The sequence below is a fragment of the Perca flavescens genome, chromosome 13 (assembly GCF_004354835.1).
Source record: "Perca flavescens isolate YP-PL-M2 chromosome 13, PFLA_1.0, whole genome shotgun sequence".
Taxonomy (NCBI): Eukaryota; Metazoa; Chordata; class Actinopteri; order Perciformes; family Percidae; genus Perca; species Perca flavescens.
In genome coordinates this window covers 23,667,676-23,684,267 of record NC_041343.1, presented here as the reverse complement: position 1 = coordinate 23,684,267, position 16,592 = coordinate 23,667,676, and the positions used below count along the sequence as shown (strand labels likewise).

Below are 16,592 nucleotides of genomic sequence, written 5' to 3'. Positions count from 1 at the left end.
TTTCCGTACTCTACAAAACAGGGTAAAACAAAGGTAGGAAATCAATTTGACGCATAACTGAGCTCCTTTTGAGGAAACCTGTTGAAGAGGGAATTCCTCCCTCTCCCTTTTCTGGCTTAAAAATAGCATTAACACATGGACACATTGCCGAAACCTATGAGCTTCCAAAGACTGAAGAAATCACAGCAAACACACCTCTGGCAGTTAGCTGCGACCCATTCACCTGGGACTCATTTTCCTCCTCCTGCGCTTTTCTTTGATGGCAAACATGGTCATTTTAACATCACTAATGACACAGTCGCTGACACGCTTGGCATCAACAAGCCTTATGGGAAATCTGCTTTACAGAATGAAGCAGAGCACTGGCTAAAACCTTCCAAGATGCCAAAGTGCAAAGAAAGAAAACTGAAAACGGGACATGAGGAATATTTATGAAAAGATTACGGGGATTATGGGAAATGTGTTGTGTATGTGTATATATATATATATATATATATATATATATATATATATATGAGATGACACCATTTTGCAAACCGGTTAAGATTTCCAAAGTCGTTTATACTCAGGTTCCTAAAAACAAGGTTCAATATCTCTGGTAATGCTGCAGTAATTGGTTTTTACGGGATAGTTACATTATGGTGAAGTTTCTTAGGTATTGGTATCCTGGATTAGCTTAACACAGACACTCATAGCCTGTGTTGTTCTTTAACACATTATTTAGTGATATGTTCACAGTATTACTTTTTTTGCATAACATTTTTGGGGTTGGCCTGTTTGCTGTCTAAACAGGAGTTGAATGGAGGGTTGCTAAAAGGTTTTGACTCTGTACATTCAGTGAATAGACCAGACCAAGACGTATTATCTGAGGCTCCACCAACAAAGGACAAATGTGCATTTAGGTGATTCCAAAGTTGTCTGATATACAGTTACCTGGTATGGCTGGTACATAGCTCCAAACTGTAGGATGGCTGGGTAATTACTTGCCAAGTAAACAACAGTGTTCATATGTAGCTATTTTATTCATAAGATGTTTCTCAATTTCAGTGGGCCATTGTGCCCTGTGTAGAGACATTTGCATTTGTTGTTAAATTTGTCACCTGTCTGTACTGAATATCTCACTCTTGGTCTCACTTGTTACAGTTTTTAAACCAAAGCATCACAAGTAACTTGATGGCTAAATTGTACATGTACATAAAAAAACACCTAGAATGCCATTGACAAGAAGCTAACTATGCATACAAGTGAAATCAACCAATTAACTGCACCAGGTTAACAAGAAAGACAGGATAAAACATGTTTTTTGTTCCTGGCTCATATGGTCTTGTTTCTGAACAATGCACACTGTGTGTTAAACTGCTGCGCGTGTGTGTGTGTGGGTGTGTGTGTGTGTGTGTGTGTGTGTGTGTGTGTGTGTGTGGGGTGTGTGTGTGTGTGTGTGTGTGTGTGTGTGTGTGTGTGTGTGTGTGTGTTCAATGTATGTTAGTGTGTCAGAGAGGAAGAAGGAAGTGAAGACAGCTTATACTACAATGAGTCTATGTGAGGATGAGTTTATGTACTGTAAATTTCTTCTGTGTAGTAAATGTGTGTGTAGTTTCAGTATATTTTTGTAAGCGAAGTATTAGAGGTCTGTTGGACTTATGTGTGTGTGGTTTCAGTATAGGTTTGTAAGCACAGTATCAGAGGTCTGTTGGACTTTTGTGTATATGTGTGTGTGTTTATATATATATATATATATATATATATATATATATATATATATATATATATATATATATGCTATGAATGTAGCGTATGAAGGCTGCTTCATTCCCTCAGCAGATGAGTATCATATGAGGGAGGATTAGACTTCTGCTCCTGTGTGTGTGTGTGTGTGTGTGTGTGTGTGTGTGTGTGTGTGTGTGTGTGTGTGTGTGTGTGTGTGTGTGTGTGTGTGTGTGTGTGTGAGTGTGTGCGTGTGTGTGATCACAGCCATGTGTGTCGGGCTGCTTCATGCGGCTGAAGAGGCTCCAGCTGGTCTGGGCAGAGCCACGGGCACGGGGTGGAGAGAGGCGGAGGAGGAGGACGGGGTTTGAGTTTCATTTAGTCGACTATTTTTATGAACACTATTTTAATAAAGTGCATATTAAAATAATGATAAAGGGCTGGCTGCAGAGGCTGAGGTTTGGAGAGATGAGTCGTGGTGTGGGGAAAAGTCATCACAGGACATTATCAATTACAAACATCAACACAACAAATATGAATGTTTATTCCCACATAAAACACATGACGATGGACATGGCTATACCAAAAATTATTTTCTTGTCCGTTTTTGAGTTAGAGGTCAGGTAAACCATTGAGTTAATGATACGCGGGACAAGGTAACACACTAACAAGCCTGTCAGATGAGACAGGTAAAGAGTCAATCAACAAGACTCATAAGCACAACACAGTAGGGCTGGACGATAGGACCCAAAATCTGCAACACATGCAATTGAAAGTAATTCTGTCCAGTGCTGGGTTAATTTTATGTGGTTGCATGGATTGAAGCAATAGTTTGACATTTTGGAAAATATGTTGATGTTCTGGTGATGAGTTAAATGAGAACATCAATTCAGATTAGAAAGTCACAGTGCCCTTTCAACCCTCCTACTGAGAAGACATTGGAAAATAGGTAAACTAAAAGTGTCGGGTAGACGGGTAGAAGTGCACCCCTATGCCTAACCTTGAAGTTACTGTTGGTACAGGAATAACCAAGAACAAGAAGTACCCACTAACTGAACAACACATTCAGGCAAGCACATACAAGACTCCAAGTACCATGTTGTACCAGACCCTCACTCTACACACACAAGATGTGAAGTTAGTTACACTCAATCTGGGAACACACACACACAGACACATCTCTCAGTAGGAGAGTGTAAACAGGTTGTAAATTTCCTTACAGGGACAGATGAAAGAGGCTGAGCACATGGCAAATTGTCATGTACGATCACATATGGCCATCACACTGACTGTGTGTTTGCAAACAGTAGAAGCGCCAGCACATTACGTGTGGGTGTGACTGCAGGCTTATAAAATGTTAAAAGTCAACATGAGTGGAGGTGACTGGCTAATATCTACATGTCATATGTGCTGTTCCAGCAGATTAATATATCCAGTATAGTTTAAAGTAAATGTAGCGCATGTTTGGTAATCGGACCTATTTTCAGCTTTTCTGCTGTGTCACAGTTTTAACTTTTTCTTAACTTCCTCTAGTACTGCTTTGCATAATGCAAGTCATACTTGTTTGCTTGATGTAGATGCAAGGATTTGGTACCATGACCAAAGTTACACACTCTCCTTCTTTTTTTTTTTTTTTTTTTTTTCATGTGGGGGACATAAAGCTAAATCTGACCTTTGTCTCAGTGCCAAGCTTGACCAGGTCATTTGATAAGTGTTGACATGGCACAGTCCAGAGTTTGGCAAAGATTGGTAATCTTGGAGATTTATTATATTCTCATTAGTGTTGATTTCATACAATGCATATCTAAAGTTAATTCCGCCTCTTCATGTCAAATTGGTTTAATGATGTGACATACAGCTCATCAAGGAAAATTCCTTTTTTGGACGGTACAGGGTGATTATCTATGTGTGTGTGTGTGTGCTGCTGATATGTGGAGTGTAAACCTCACCTAATCTGGAGAGGCAGTGACTGCATTGTGAAAGTGTTCAACAGTCTGATTGACAGTAATGAAGAGGAAATGAAACATGAATTTAATTCCCATAGGTCATGTGATTTCTTAAAAAAAACACAATCTGTCTTGCTCTAACAGAAACCAACAGAGTATCATCACTTCAATATCACTCCATTTCCCACAAAGACAACTGAAAACCTGTCAAGAATTGGATTTCCCATTGACATTAAGTTGGACACATAACTGTGACCGAGGACATAAAAGATGTTGAGTTTCAATACCTTAGAAACTGCAGGAAATGCTCTGTCACGTTCGACAAACTTTCTGCATCACTTTTTCGCTGTCTGTCGTGTAGCTTAGTGATGACGTTTCCATTGTTTTCATATTTTTAAATGGTCGACGGACCATGTGTGCAGCATGAGTGAGTAGATATCTGTGGGTATTTTGATACCCTACTGGTGAGACAATGCTGTCACTGATTAACTACGAGCTGAGAACGCACATCTGGGAGGCCTGACCAGCTTGCTGTGTAAACAACGAAACTGTATGGTTTCGTTCCACAGGCCAATGACTCACCTGGGTGCAACATCCCGACACACACACACACACACACACACACACACACACACACACACACACACACACACACACACACACACACACACACCTTATGAAGACCTTGCAGACAAACACTTGAGCCTAAACAAAGAGTCATAACTTGCCCTCAGTCTTCCTCTGTCTCTCCCTTTTTTCTCTTATGAAAGTTTCAATTATCAAAAATCCGTGTGACCTCAGTCTGCCCATTTAAATGAGAGACAGTCAGGTCCTGTCGTGCTGTAAAGCAGCAAATCCTCACATTGGAGAAGCTGAAAACAGAAAGAGTGGCAATTTGACTTAATTAAAGACTTAAATTGTTATCACAAATCAGGGTCTGAATTTTGTCTAATCTGCCTTTACCATAACACCAGGTTCGCCAAACTGCTTTACAGCATAACGGGGGAGATAACTTTGAAGCATGAAAAAAAGACTATGGCCACTAAAGTAGAGCTGAAGCTCTCGAGAGTTCATTTCAAAGACTGATGGCAGCATAAGTGAAAGGCAGATGGAATAACATGTTTGACCTCTAGCATCATCTTGGCGACAGGAAGCGTGGGAGGAATTATGGGAAATGTGGACTTAATTTAGAGAAACACTCGCACTAATACCACATGAGGTTACCGACCGTGTCAACCGCTTGTTCTTTGTGTTTTTTTTAAATACCAACTGCAGCAGGGCACCACAATTAATCAGAGACTGTACTCAGAGATGGTTTGTGTAATCAAACGCATGTGATTTGGACGGTATTAAACGTGTCTGAATGTATTAAAGAGACTAATATCAAACAAACCCACACTTCCTTCGCCAACACCTGTCTTTTACTGCTCTAGAGTTTTTCCCCGTCCCACCTTCCCTCTGCGCCGGAAAGAAATAAGTGGATGAATAATTACAGGTACAAACACCTCGGGGCCATCTGAAGGGTTTTTTCCTCTTCTTCTGATATTCTTTTAAACATTTCCGCCTCATGAAATAGTCCTCTGAACAGTTACTCTTTAGGTGCCTTCACAGCCCGCTACTTCAAAGCTGAAAGGGCGATGCGGACGTTCTTTTGGTCATTGAAATTTTAATATTGAACCCTCCCTTTCCTCTTGCTCTATAATGCTCTCTTTACCTCTCTAGTCTTCATCCACATCAATTTTGATCTCTTGCTCATATTACCTGTACTTCCTTAAAACAGCGTGAGGCCCAAATCTGACAATCTTTGACCGCACACAAAAGATACTCAGATATTTAAATGTATATCTGTGATGTTAAATAAATCTTTGGGTTTTGGACTGCTGGTCAGACAAACCAAGACATTTGAAGACGTCACCTTGTGTCTGGGTAGTTGTATTTGACATGTAACCTTCCTTTTATCATAAGTTCAATAGGCAAGACCAAACAAACTCATCAATAATTAAGAAAATAATTGAATTCATAACGGAGATTATCCTCCACTGCAGCCCTACGCCTGATCTCATCTAAATTCTATTTCTTTCCAATTAACTAGCACTGTCAAGGATAATGGGAACGCTGCATAATGTTACACAATCAACCCTGTACAAAGTTTGTTTTCTTACTTTGGCTACTTAATTTTTAAGGTTTAAAAGCCTATTAGGGTATAATAATTGTATTTACTAATATAAGAAATACAAAATGAAACAACAATACAACATATTATATGTGATGTGAATGAGGAATCTGTTCCTTCGCTCTCGTAATCTTAACAGCCTGTTTGGCTGAGAGCAATCACAGAGATTTTCTGTCATATCATAAACCTCATTTCACTCAATAATCTTTATTCAACCATAATCTTGCACTTACATACATTGCAACAATGGCAAGTTAAGACACTGCCAGTTCCTCTATCCCATCGCACATTGGAAACACCCAACATTAGTAGCTTTTTAAAAACTTGTATTCACTTGGACAACATGGATGGAAAGTAACATAGATGCTATTTTAAATGTCATAAGTGTTGATCTATATACTTTACACATAAAAGAAAATAGTCCTTAAAAAGACATTTGGAGAAGAAAGATTTCCATCCGAGCCGGGCTTTTGCTTCCTTCTAGTGAAAGCTGCTTTTCTTTTAGGCCTCTTAAATCTGAGCGGCTGGGTCCTTATCGTAGCCAGTCAGAGGCAGGGAGGCCCCCGTGCCGCTCATCCCAGCCCCTGGGTCTGTATGAAGGGGGGATTAGGGAGGCCTCAGCCCGTGTTGCTGCCATTGTTTACCAAAGGACTAGGGGCTGGCTGAACAACCCCCCTGTCCGCACCGCAATACAATAGGAAACAAGGAAGTGGCAAGATCCTAGAGTCTTGCACACACACAAACCATTCCCTTGATCTTTGAGGATCGACTTTGTATTATTTGGGAGACACAAGGAGGAGGAAAAGAGGATGGGGAGGGGGGCTTGTTAGCAACAACAGCTGATTTCTGAATGGATACGAGGAAGAGGAGGAGGCATATGAAAAAGCTTATAGGCTACATGAAACTTGAAATCCCAACCCCCCCCCCAAAAAACGAAAACAAAAAGTGCACAAGCTGTCACTTGAAGTGGGTAATAAATTAAACTGCTATTTCCTTGCATGATTTGGAAATTCTGGTTTGGTTTAGAGAAAGCCATGGACATTTCAAAACACACTGCAGCTGAGTATTTAGAGTCAGAAATGCCAAAGTTTCACCCCTACCCTTACCAAACATGTCAACTGTCTCTCAGCAGTCTTCCTTTCCATTTTCAATTTTTTTGTCTGGGAAATGAAATGTCAAATGAACAGGAAATTCCCCCAAACAATACAATGACACTGCGCTGCTAAACGCAGCTTGTAAATTCCAGTGACTAAGTGTACACACTGTCAAACAGCATTTAAAACAAACATTGTACTGTTTTCCCAAAGCAATTAATGCAGTGAGCTCTTTACAGTCAGTGCCCAGGTACAGTGAGCGGTAAAGTGTTTCAGAGCAGCGTGCTGTCTTTGGAGCTTGTTGACGTCTTTGTGTGACCACAGCTTCCACATCACAGAGAGTTTGTCGGCCTCTCTGACAGCGAAGAAAATGGCACACAGCCGAATATCAGATGGTAGGTTCAATTGCTTTGCAGTGTTCAACTGCTCCTTCAATTTTCAGACAATGACCTGCAGTTGACCGTCTAAGAAAGTGTCCTAACAACCAACTGTATTACTCCACTGAGAGCTTTATGACTATTAACAGTCTGAATCGGTTTTCATTGAAATTTGTTAAAGCTTATCTAAACTTCAATTCAAATAAGTTGTGCTTCTTTCAATCTAAACAGTGGATAGACAAGCTGAACTCATTAAATAATGGTTTATAAAAAAAAAAAAGGTTATGGATTAAAATCTAAGTCTAAATACTCAAAATATAACTACCAATCACTCCTTACGAGTAGGTTACTTGCCACCTCAGAAACATTTACAGCCCGTTTTTGTTTTAGTGGGCTAGCCACCCACTACTTTTGACCAAGAACCCAACAATCTCCAGCAGCAATCATGCAATGCGACTTCTTTCTTTTTTTTTTTGCTACTACTGATCTAATACGCAGATGCCTGGCTGAAGTCCACTGCAGCAGTAGGTAATATCAATGTGGTGATTCGCATTACAAAGCCTTGCACCAGTCTAACATTGGCAGGCTTTTATTGTGAAGCAGCTGAAGGAAGTGCAGCTTGAGTTATGCAAGCCAACTGCCAACTGTTAACTTGCTGTTTAATTAATAGTCTACGCCAGGATATGGGTGTCTTTTTGCACTTTTCTGTAAAACAATCAGTTTGAGAAACTGCAAGACAGGGGAGAGGAAGCTAATTAAATAAAGAAGTGCAGGAGACAGAAGGCCACAAATAAAAGGTACTAATTTATCAAGTTTGGTCTGTTACAAACACAATGTGCCTCCTCCCTCTTTGTTAATAACCAACACCACGCCCACTAATATCAGACATTTTAGGGGAAATGCTGCTCTTACTCATTTGTTTAAGTACAAAGATCTTTATTTAAAAGTCATGGTCATAGATTAATAATAAGCTCATATTTATGCAAACAGACCAGAACACAGCAACAACATATGACACTCAAACTTCTGTGTGATGCAGAACTATTAGACTCGGTTCTTCCTCTCTCCTTTCCCAGCTGTTTACTGCTTTTCTTTATTCCTTCTTCTATTTACTCATTCTTTGTCCACTTTCCATGAAATCTTTTTATGGTTCACAAGTACCATGACATTATCTCACAGAGTAAGAAAAATGAAAAAGTTGAAATTAGAGCAAAAAGAAGCTTAGAACCAGCTAACATGATGAAGGCAGCACAAGCAAGTCAAGAGATAGATACGTAAGAAAAAGGCAAATAGAAAAAAAAGAGTTGGGAGAAAGACTGGTGGATGCTGAAGAGAGTAACATACTGAGTTTGTATTGACAATGTCCCCTCTGCTGGGGTTTGACTCCCCGAGACGATAAAAGACTCATGATCCCTTCAAAAACACTGTCTGCTGGTAATCCACAGTGTTATACACACACAGCCAGTGAAGGTCTAACACACATACTGCATCCACAAACACAACCCATACAGCCAACATTAGCACACAAACACACCATGAATCCTAGACACACACACACACACACACACACACACACACACACACACACACACACACACACACACACACATACACTTAAGTGTAATAAACTTAAAACAGCAAACATACACACGAACAATGTGCACTGTCTTACACGCTGCAGATAAAGCTTTATCCAAAGACAACAAGCTGAGGGAGTTTAGTCATATCTCTGAATCCCACTAAGCTCCTTCTTTGGCCACTTCCTCTGAAAGGACAGCTGATATCTACATTAATGTAACAACAGCAAAATGTCCCATGAAATGCTATAATAGGGAGTATTATCGCTGAATGGGATAAGGCGGGAATACACTTTGCAGCAGCAGAGATTAGACGCTTTTTACATGAGATGTTTACAGTAATACCATAATAATGGGGGATTTATTAAATCTTCTTGTCTATTTCAGACAATCAAGTTTGTGTAAACATGAAAAAAATGTAATCTTTTCAGAATAAATCAGCTCCTGTTCTGTACAATGGTATGTGACCCCCCCAACTGTCGAGACAAACGTTTAATGTCCTTGGACAAGTTCTTATTCAGACCTTCTTTCTAGGATAAATATATCTTCAAAAACGATGTGAATAAACACATATAAAACAATCTGAAAGAAGCTTGGAATTATTAGATTAGTCTTGTACAACCAGAGAAAAACCCACACGGCGTACCCAGGGGAGGGGAGGGGGAAGATACACACAAACAAATATTACAATTAGTATCTGACTTTTAGTCATTCAGCTGATGCAGTTTACAGGAACACACAAAGGTTTTCAGAAATTATTGTTTGTTCGTTCAGTTTAGCTGGTAAATGGTGACAACATTCAGCCTCCCACTGATTTAAAGAAGACCGTCACTGCCTCTCAACAAACTGGTTGCAAAGAGTGATTTTTCTTGTTTCTAAAGGAACTGATAGTAACAGAATTAGGGCTGCAACTATTTTCCTATTAAAACCTCTCTGCGGTGTGATTGATTGTTATGATTTGATACTATAAATAAAACTGAATTGAATTGAATTGAATCGAATTGATTGCTCCGCTGAAATAACTTCAAAAGATAATCTGGACAAGACTGGCCAAATATAATCTATATTTATGTTTTCAATTGCTCAAACTTCTGGACATATAATAAGATATAAGCATGAAGTGTGGGAGCAGATGTTCTTATCACTGAACAAAACAAACAAAACTAGCTATTAGTGCTGAAACACTTTTCCCATTAATGGAGTCATCGTCGAACATCATCAACAATTCTGGATGAACTGCTTCTATCTCCCTAAATGTAAGTATTTGCTGCTTTTTACATCACTGTTACATCAAGTCTTTTTGAGTTTTGTACTGCTAGTCAGATAAAAGCAATCTGAAGGAGTCATCTCTGGGAAATCATCACTATTATCTGACATTTAACAAAACTAAATGATTACTCAAAAACATAATCGACAGGCTACTTGACTTCCTAGTAGTGCCAACACTATAAGAAACTAGAAGTAAAGAGGGAAACTCTCAAAGTCATAATGCCGACAGAAGGACGGCAGTCAGACATGGACACACACATACATTACATGCGTTGCATGTCCCACATTAACACCACAACTAAGAACCTCAGAAAACACCAAAACAGCCCTTTTTTCTGTTCGTCTCCCAGACCTATAGTTTCCGATCCATCTCTTCCATCCATAATCATCACCCCCAGCCCCCCAAGCCCTCTAAACCACTATGCTCAGCCCTTTCAAGTGGCAGGTAAACGGGGCCTGACGCGCCGCTACCGCCTCGCAACCAGCGGGCTAATTACAAGGGAAGCAGCAACAAGTGAGCATTGTGTGGAGTCTCGAAGACACACGGGGAAAGAAAGTGCTCTTTATCTTGCCACCCCCACCCCAACCCATCCCACCCTCAACAAAAACAATCTCTGAGAGGCTTTGCGGTTGGCACTCCAGGGTTGGAGAAAGAGAAAGAGAAGAGAAAGAGAAAGAGAAAGAGAAGAGAAGAGAAGAAAAGATTGTGAGACAGTGAAAGAAGTGGAGACATTGATGAGCAACTTCTACAATCACATTTGCTCACCGTGTTCGTCTAACACGATGCCGGATGTGCCGTATTATGCAACGACGACTACGAAGATGTTTAAGGAAATACGAGCATACGCTCTCTCGTACTAGTAGTCCATTCAAATGATATTCTGAATCACAGTGTAGGGTTATGAATACCACTTCTCCTTGGGGAGAATGTGACTTCCTTGGAGATGTGTTATGTACATGTGTTGACAACCGCACCTTTTACATGTAAAACCTCCAACAAGTGGTGCTACTATTGGCTAGAATTTTCTTTAAGAAAAAAAAACACTGTAAAACAAGTGCTACCTAACCTTTTTCCAGACAAATTTTAAATCTGGCATCCTAAAGTCAAATTATAGGGGGCTAAATATGCAATTTAAGTACAAAAGCGGTTTAAAGTCAAAGCGAGGGCATAAACAGGGTTCCATACATTACTTTGAAGGATTTTATCTAACTTCATACTGTACTAAACTGTCGCGGAGCAAAGAAAAAACTTTCAAAGATATCATGAGATTGAAATTAAATTTTATTTTCCCATAGACTAGAGCTTTGACAACTCATTTTTTTTTTAAATGTGAGGAGCTTGTGATATTTTTAGCTATAACATTTTTACTACAAGCCTGTCACCAATCTCTTTTTTCTTTACCCTTCAACCCATTTAAAGTCTCCCATGACCAACTGCTGGGTCTTGACCAATACAGCAGATTCCTAAATCACTGTGCCTCATGTTAGATCAGCCTACAGTACATGTGATCTCATAAACAGGCATCTCTGCTGTTTAGCAATGTCTTGTCTGCATGAGCAGGGGATTAATTCAGGCAACAGGATTACACAGCACAGGAAAAAATGAATTAGGCACAACCGCTCATGTTTGGTGCAATTAGTCAGCCTATCCATAGATATTGGTTCTTATGGGTGACTTGAAGGGATTTTATGATTATTTTTTTTAGGGCTGTCTGGCTGGATGAGTGATACTGCATACTTGAATGAGTGAGAACCATGAGTGTTCTGATGTTTGTTTTAGCGGTTTAACACTCAGAACAGCTATTAAGGCAGCAACAAACTTCTTGTCATTCACGCACAGTACAAACAGATGGGAAACGTCATGTGAAATGCTTCACGGTGACGACATCAATCAGATTCCAACTTCAGCAAAGGCGTAAACAAAAACAACCTCTTCGTTTTAAGTTGCGCTTTATTTCATAAGGCAGTTAGGCGGGCGGGGGAAGGGGAGAACACAGTTCAAAAGCAAATCAGAGCACATGTAAAGTTTGTGATGTATTTGCCGGGCTGCAATCTGACGGTGGCTATTCAGCATCTTTTAAACCTAATCGGCCTACGCTGTATTAAACTACAGGCACGTCCAAGTACTGAAATAAAATCAACCGTTTCTGCTTTGCAATTTGAACGAGAGAAGGAAGTGTTTCTTGGGCTTAATTGACAGGCATATGTAATGTAATCATTATATAGCTCAATCACATATAACTACATCTAAAAGAAGCATAACAACAGAAAAGCCCATCTATTATCTATATATATATATATATTTTTTTTTTTTAAATGTGAAAAAAGAACAGTACCAATAGTAATCTACTTTTAATTCAAACCCCTGATTTATCTACGAAGGAGCCACTACAAATATCTACATTGAGATAAAAATATAGATTTGTAAGAAGTCTTAAATATTATATTTGAGTCCGTAGTATGATTTTTAGGCTGATGTACAGTAAGTGAAAGATTACAAATTTGCGAGACCAGATGCACAACAAATGAAATGCAAATTATGCACAAATTCCCAGAAGAAATATTTATGTCTTCATCCAGCACTTTATTGTCCAATATGTCCACGCCATCTCTGTTTGGTACTGTTTTGCTGGCTACTGAGGATCTATTTGCTTCAGCCCAAAATAAAAAGAAGTACTAGCCAGCGGCCACCAGACTGGAAACATTTCCATCCTTGAGCGTATGTTTCTGTCTTTGTCCTTATTGCTTCAGCAGTGGTGAGCTACTATGGCAAGAGCATCACCACCAACATTCCCTCCTGAAGCACAAAACCATGTCTTCAATGTTTGAACTTGATACCAAAGAATACATACAAGAGCATGCATTTCACAAGAGCTGAAATGCATAAACTTGCACTGGAGTCCAATGTAGGATGGAGACATAAGGACCTCAGACTGCCCTCTACAGTTCTGCAGAACAACAGTGGCCAGTGCACTGTAGCCAGCAGGAGAATTAAAACAGAAGTGGACTTACAGATGGAGAAACAGAGCTGTTGGGGAGGTAGGGGTCAGGCAGCATCAGGAATGGATACCCTGGATACGCCGGCGTCTTGTACATGCCTCCATCTTGATGCTTCGACACTGAGGTCGGACATGAAGAACAACAAACAAGAGTTAGAAACTCAATAACTAAAAGAAATATATATAATGCCAGTTTTTGGAAGATGGTTCTCTTATTTTCTGAGCAAAATATTTTTGTCTGGTCTCTGAGAAGACATATATCAGTATGGTATCATTTGAAATTTGATTTAAGTGAATACAAAAGTTGCTTAAATGAAACAATGTATGCACCCTATGAGGATTAAAATAATAAAAACAAGCCAATACTTCCAGAATGCCGCTAGAAGATTTAGGTGCGTGCCTCAAAACAAAAAGAAAACCCTGACTTCCAAAATAAACGTGCATATAAAGTAGGTCAACTATTCACAAGTGTTCTAGTTACTACATGTTATATCCTCGTGTGAGCACAGACTACAATACGTGAGCAAAAGCGTTACAAGCGTCACCTAGCCTGAGAGGCGTGAACTCCTGTAGCCTATGTGTTAATTTATCTCTCACCACCACCGGCCATATTGAGCATCAGTGGCCTCTCTCTGTGTGTCAGCTGTGACTAGTTTGTACCTGGTCTATATAAAACACAGAGACACATTAAACTTTTCGACTGTTTCAGCCTAATCCCTTGTTGTCGCTGAGCTTTTAACGTGGCCGTAACCAAGGTGACAGAGAACAAAATATCAATCAGAATTACTCAGAGCTGTAAAGTTATTTTCTGTGGGTTTCACTTTTTCCCATATAGACACACTAGATTTGATATCGCAAATCCACATTTGATAAATGTTCTGCACAAAGGAAGAAATGCGAGAACATTTTTCCCTTTAGAAATGATTGGAATGAGTTATAAAACTTGAGTCCAGCCTACAGTGACGCCTTGTAATTAAAACTGCCATGTATACATTCTCTAAATGTGCCTTATACTACGGGAGGAAAGCGAAATTGCTCTGTTCATTTTGGGTGGCAAAAGTTAATGAAAAAAATAAAAAACCTCTCAAGGACCCTGGTTGATCTCACTTTTGGCAAAGTCTGGCACAAACTACACTGCAAAAAATGTCAAGGGTTGAATCTAAAAATGTATTTAGATACATGGGCACAGGGCAGATCACACTAGTATACGAACTGAAGACATTATCTTAACGTGTTTGATAGAAACTGAGTAAAGAGTGAACTAACCTGATCCTTAGGACTGTATTTAAGGCCAAGAGACTTCCAGAGTCCATGTTTCACTAAATAACTTGTCATGCTGGACATTTAAAGCAGGTTATCTCTCTAGGCCTACTTAAATATCGTTCTGAAAACAGAAACACAGGAATGTCCCCCACCAAAGTGACACATAGGCTATTAGAGCTTTATAACTACAGAGCTGCAGACACGATGGACAACTTTTGCAGTGTACACCTGAAAACAACTCTTTGAAGTTGTTTTTTATGCTGCAACACGTGTCCTCGTGACCAAATTACTCCTTAGTTTGACACAATAGAGGGGGGGTCTTTATCGCTTCTCAGGTGTTTTTGAGATAGCAGTGGCTACTCAAACCGCACGAGAGCGAGTGTGTAAATGTTCTTACCTCCGTCGTGATGCACCCGGTGTTTGTCTGGGAAGCCCCTCTGTTCGCCCTGCTGTCCCCGTCTGACCGCCTGGAAGGGACCAACAACAAACCCGGGGTCAGATACTCTCGCCCCCCAAAAAAGTAAAGAAAAAGGTTGAGGACAAACAACCACACGTTTTTTAAACGTTTAAAGCAACCGTATCAGACTTTAAGGTGTGCGGGATGTTAGCCTACTACTGTTGCCCTGAAGGCAATTCATAGCGGTTTTTTAAGGGTAACGCTATCAATTGTCAGCAGCGCGTAAAATAAAAACAAGCTTTCTCACACACTCTTTCCGTGTTAACGTATATCCACTCTCACACACACACACTATAGGATATGCCACCTACGTACCGCTGCGTTCGGACTTTGATTTATTTCCGACTCGTTCACCAGAGAGGACTTGAGGTCGGCCAGGTCTCTCTCCGTGAACGCATTTTCTTGGATTTTCTCCTCTTGCTCCCCTTCGTCTTTAAACGCTATCATCTCATCATTCGCTCCCAGGTCGTCCCCGCCGCCGCTGCTGAGCTGAGGCATGTCTTCTTCTCCCACCTCCTTTGCGATAGTATACACTTAAAAAGAACAACAACAATAAAAAAAAAGTATAAATAAAGAAAAGAATGAAGGGACTTTGTCTGTTAAAACTCCTCAGTCTGGGGCGCCTCCAAAAGTGTAGAAACCCCCACCGCACGCAGGGAAAAAAAGTTGAGATGTGTTGTCGTCCCCGGCTGGCTGGTTGGTAGAGCACTAATGTTTCCCTACAACAGCAAACAGCTCATTTGAGCCCAAGACAAGGCGAAGCGTCCCGACATCAAAGGGCGCCGACCGGATGATTGACAGGTCCGATGACTTGTTGGGGGGGTTGTACGATTGTTTCGGCAGCGTGAGTCTCTTAAAGAGACATCACCTCCCTGAGCTCCGCTGAACAGGCATTATTCATGACTTTCAGGGGCGGGTTGACGCCATCCACGTTCCCCTGGCTGCAGACAGCTGCTGCGTTTTGCCATCAAAACTTCACTAAAGTAAAAACTAATATTATCTGAGGGCAGCAGGGCAGATATGTAGATGGAGTGGCTGCAGGTAAAATGTTCTTCCTGATAGTTTTCATATTTTGGTCAGGACTGCTGATTAGAATTATGTGTTCTGGTTCCAGGAAATATAATTTGTTTCCTTCCTCATTTCCAGTGGTGGACAGAAACTGCATTTACTCAATTACTGTACTTAAGTGGGCCTACACATTTGAGGTACTTGTACTTTACTTGATTATTTCCATGTAATCCTACTTTACTACTCCACTACATTTATCTAACAGCTGGAGCTACTCTGTGCAATTAGCCTATAATTCAACTGTAATACTCTGGATAACTGGCATTAATACTGCATTCATGCTGTACATTTCAAATCATATTCTTGTTTATATTGTATTTTAATTTTAGTACAATCATACATCCCATTTTCAGCATTATTATTAGTTACACTGTTGTTATGTATTGGACATGTTGTTTTTACATATTCTATATTTCTATTCTATAGCCTATGTTGATTTTATATATTGTATTATAATGCACATATTTTTTAACATAGGTTTTTACCTGTACATTTTGCATAAAAAATGCATTTGATAAGCCTAAATCAATTAAACTACCCAACAATATATAAATAAGCAAGCTCTACCTCGCCCAACTACAACAGTAAAATGCAATATACACATTTATGCATTGACAATAATCTAAAAGTATAATAATAGTATAACACTCACAGGGGATACTTAA

General features: G+C 39.9%; 1 protein-coding gene across 16 annotated transcripts in view; it reads right to left on the bottom strand.

Moving 5' to 3' along the window:
- Positions 1-15,635, bottom strand: part of tcf7 (transcription factor 7) — a 73,005-nt gene extending 57,370 nt beyond the window's left edge. For 15 of the 16 annotated variants that reach the window (XM_028594872.1, XM_028594874.1, XM_028594877.1 and 12 more), the window contains exons 1-3: positions 15,175-15,635; positions 14,800-14,869; positions 13,153-13,259 (exon numbers count right to left, since the gene is read on the bottom strand). In XM_028594872.1, coding sequence (XP_028450673.1) covers positions 13,153-13,259; positions 14,800-14,869; positions 15,175-15,357 — 360 coding nt within the window. In that variant the 5' untranslated portion in view covers positions 15,358-15,635. Of the gene's footprint in view, positions 1-13,152; positions 13,260-13,505; positions 13,592-14,799; positions 14,870-15,174 lie in introns of those variants that run through there. The other variant, XM_028594884.1, reaches the window with a different exon arrangement.
- Positions 15,636-16,592: the final 957 nt, after the last annotated feature.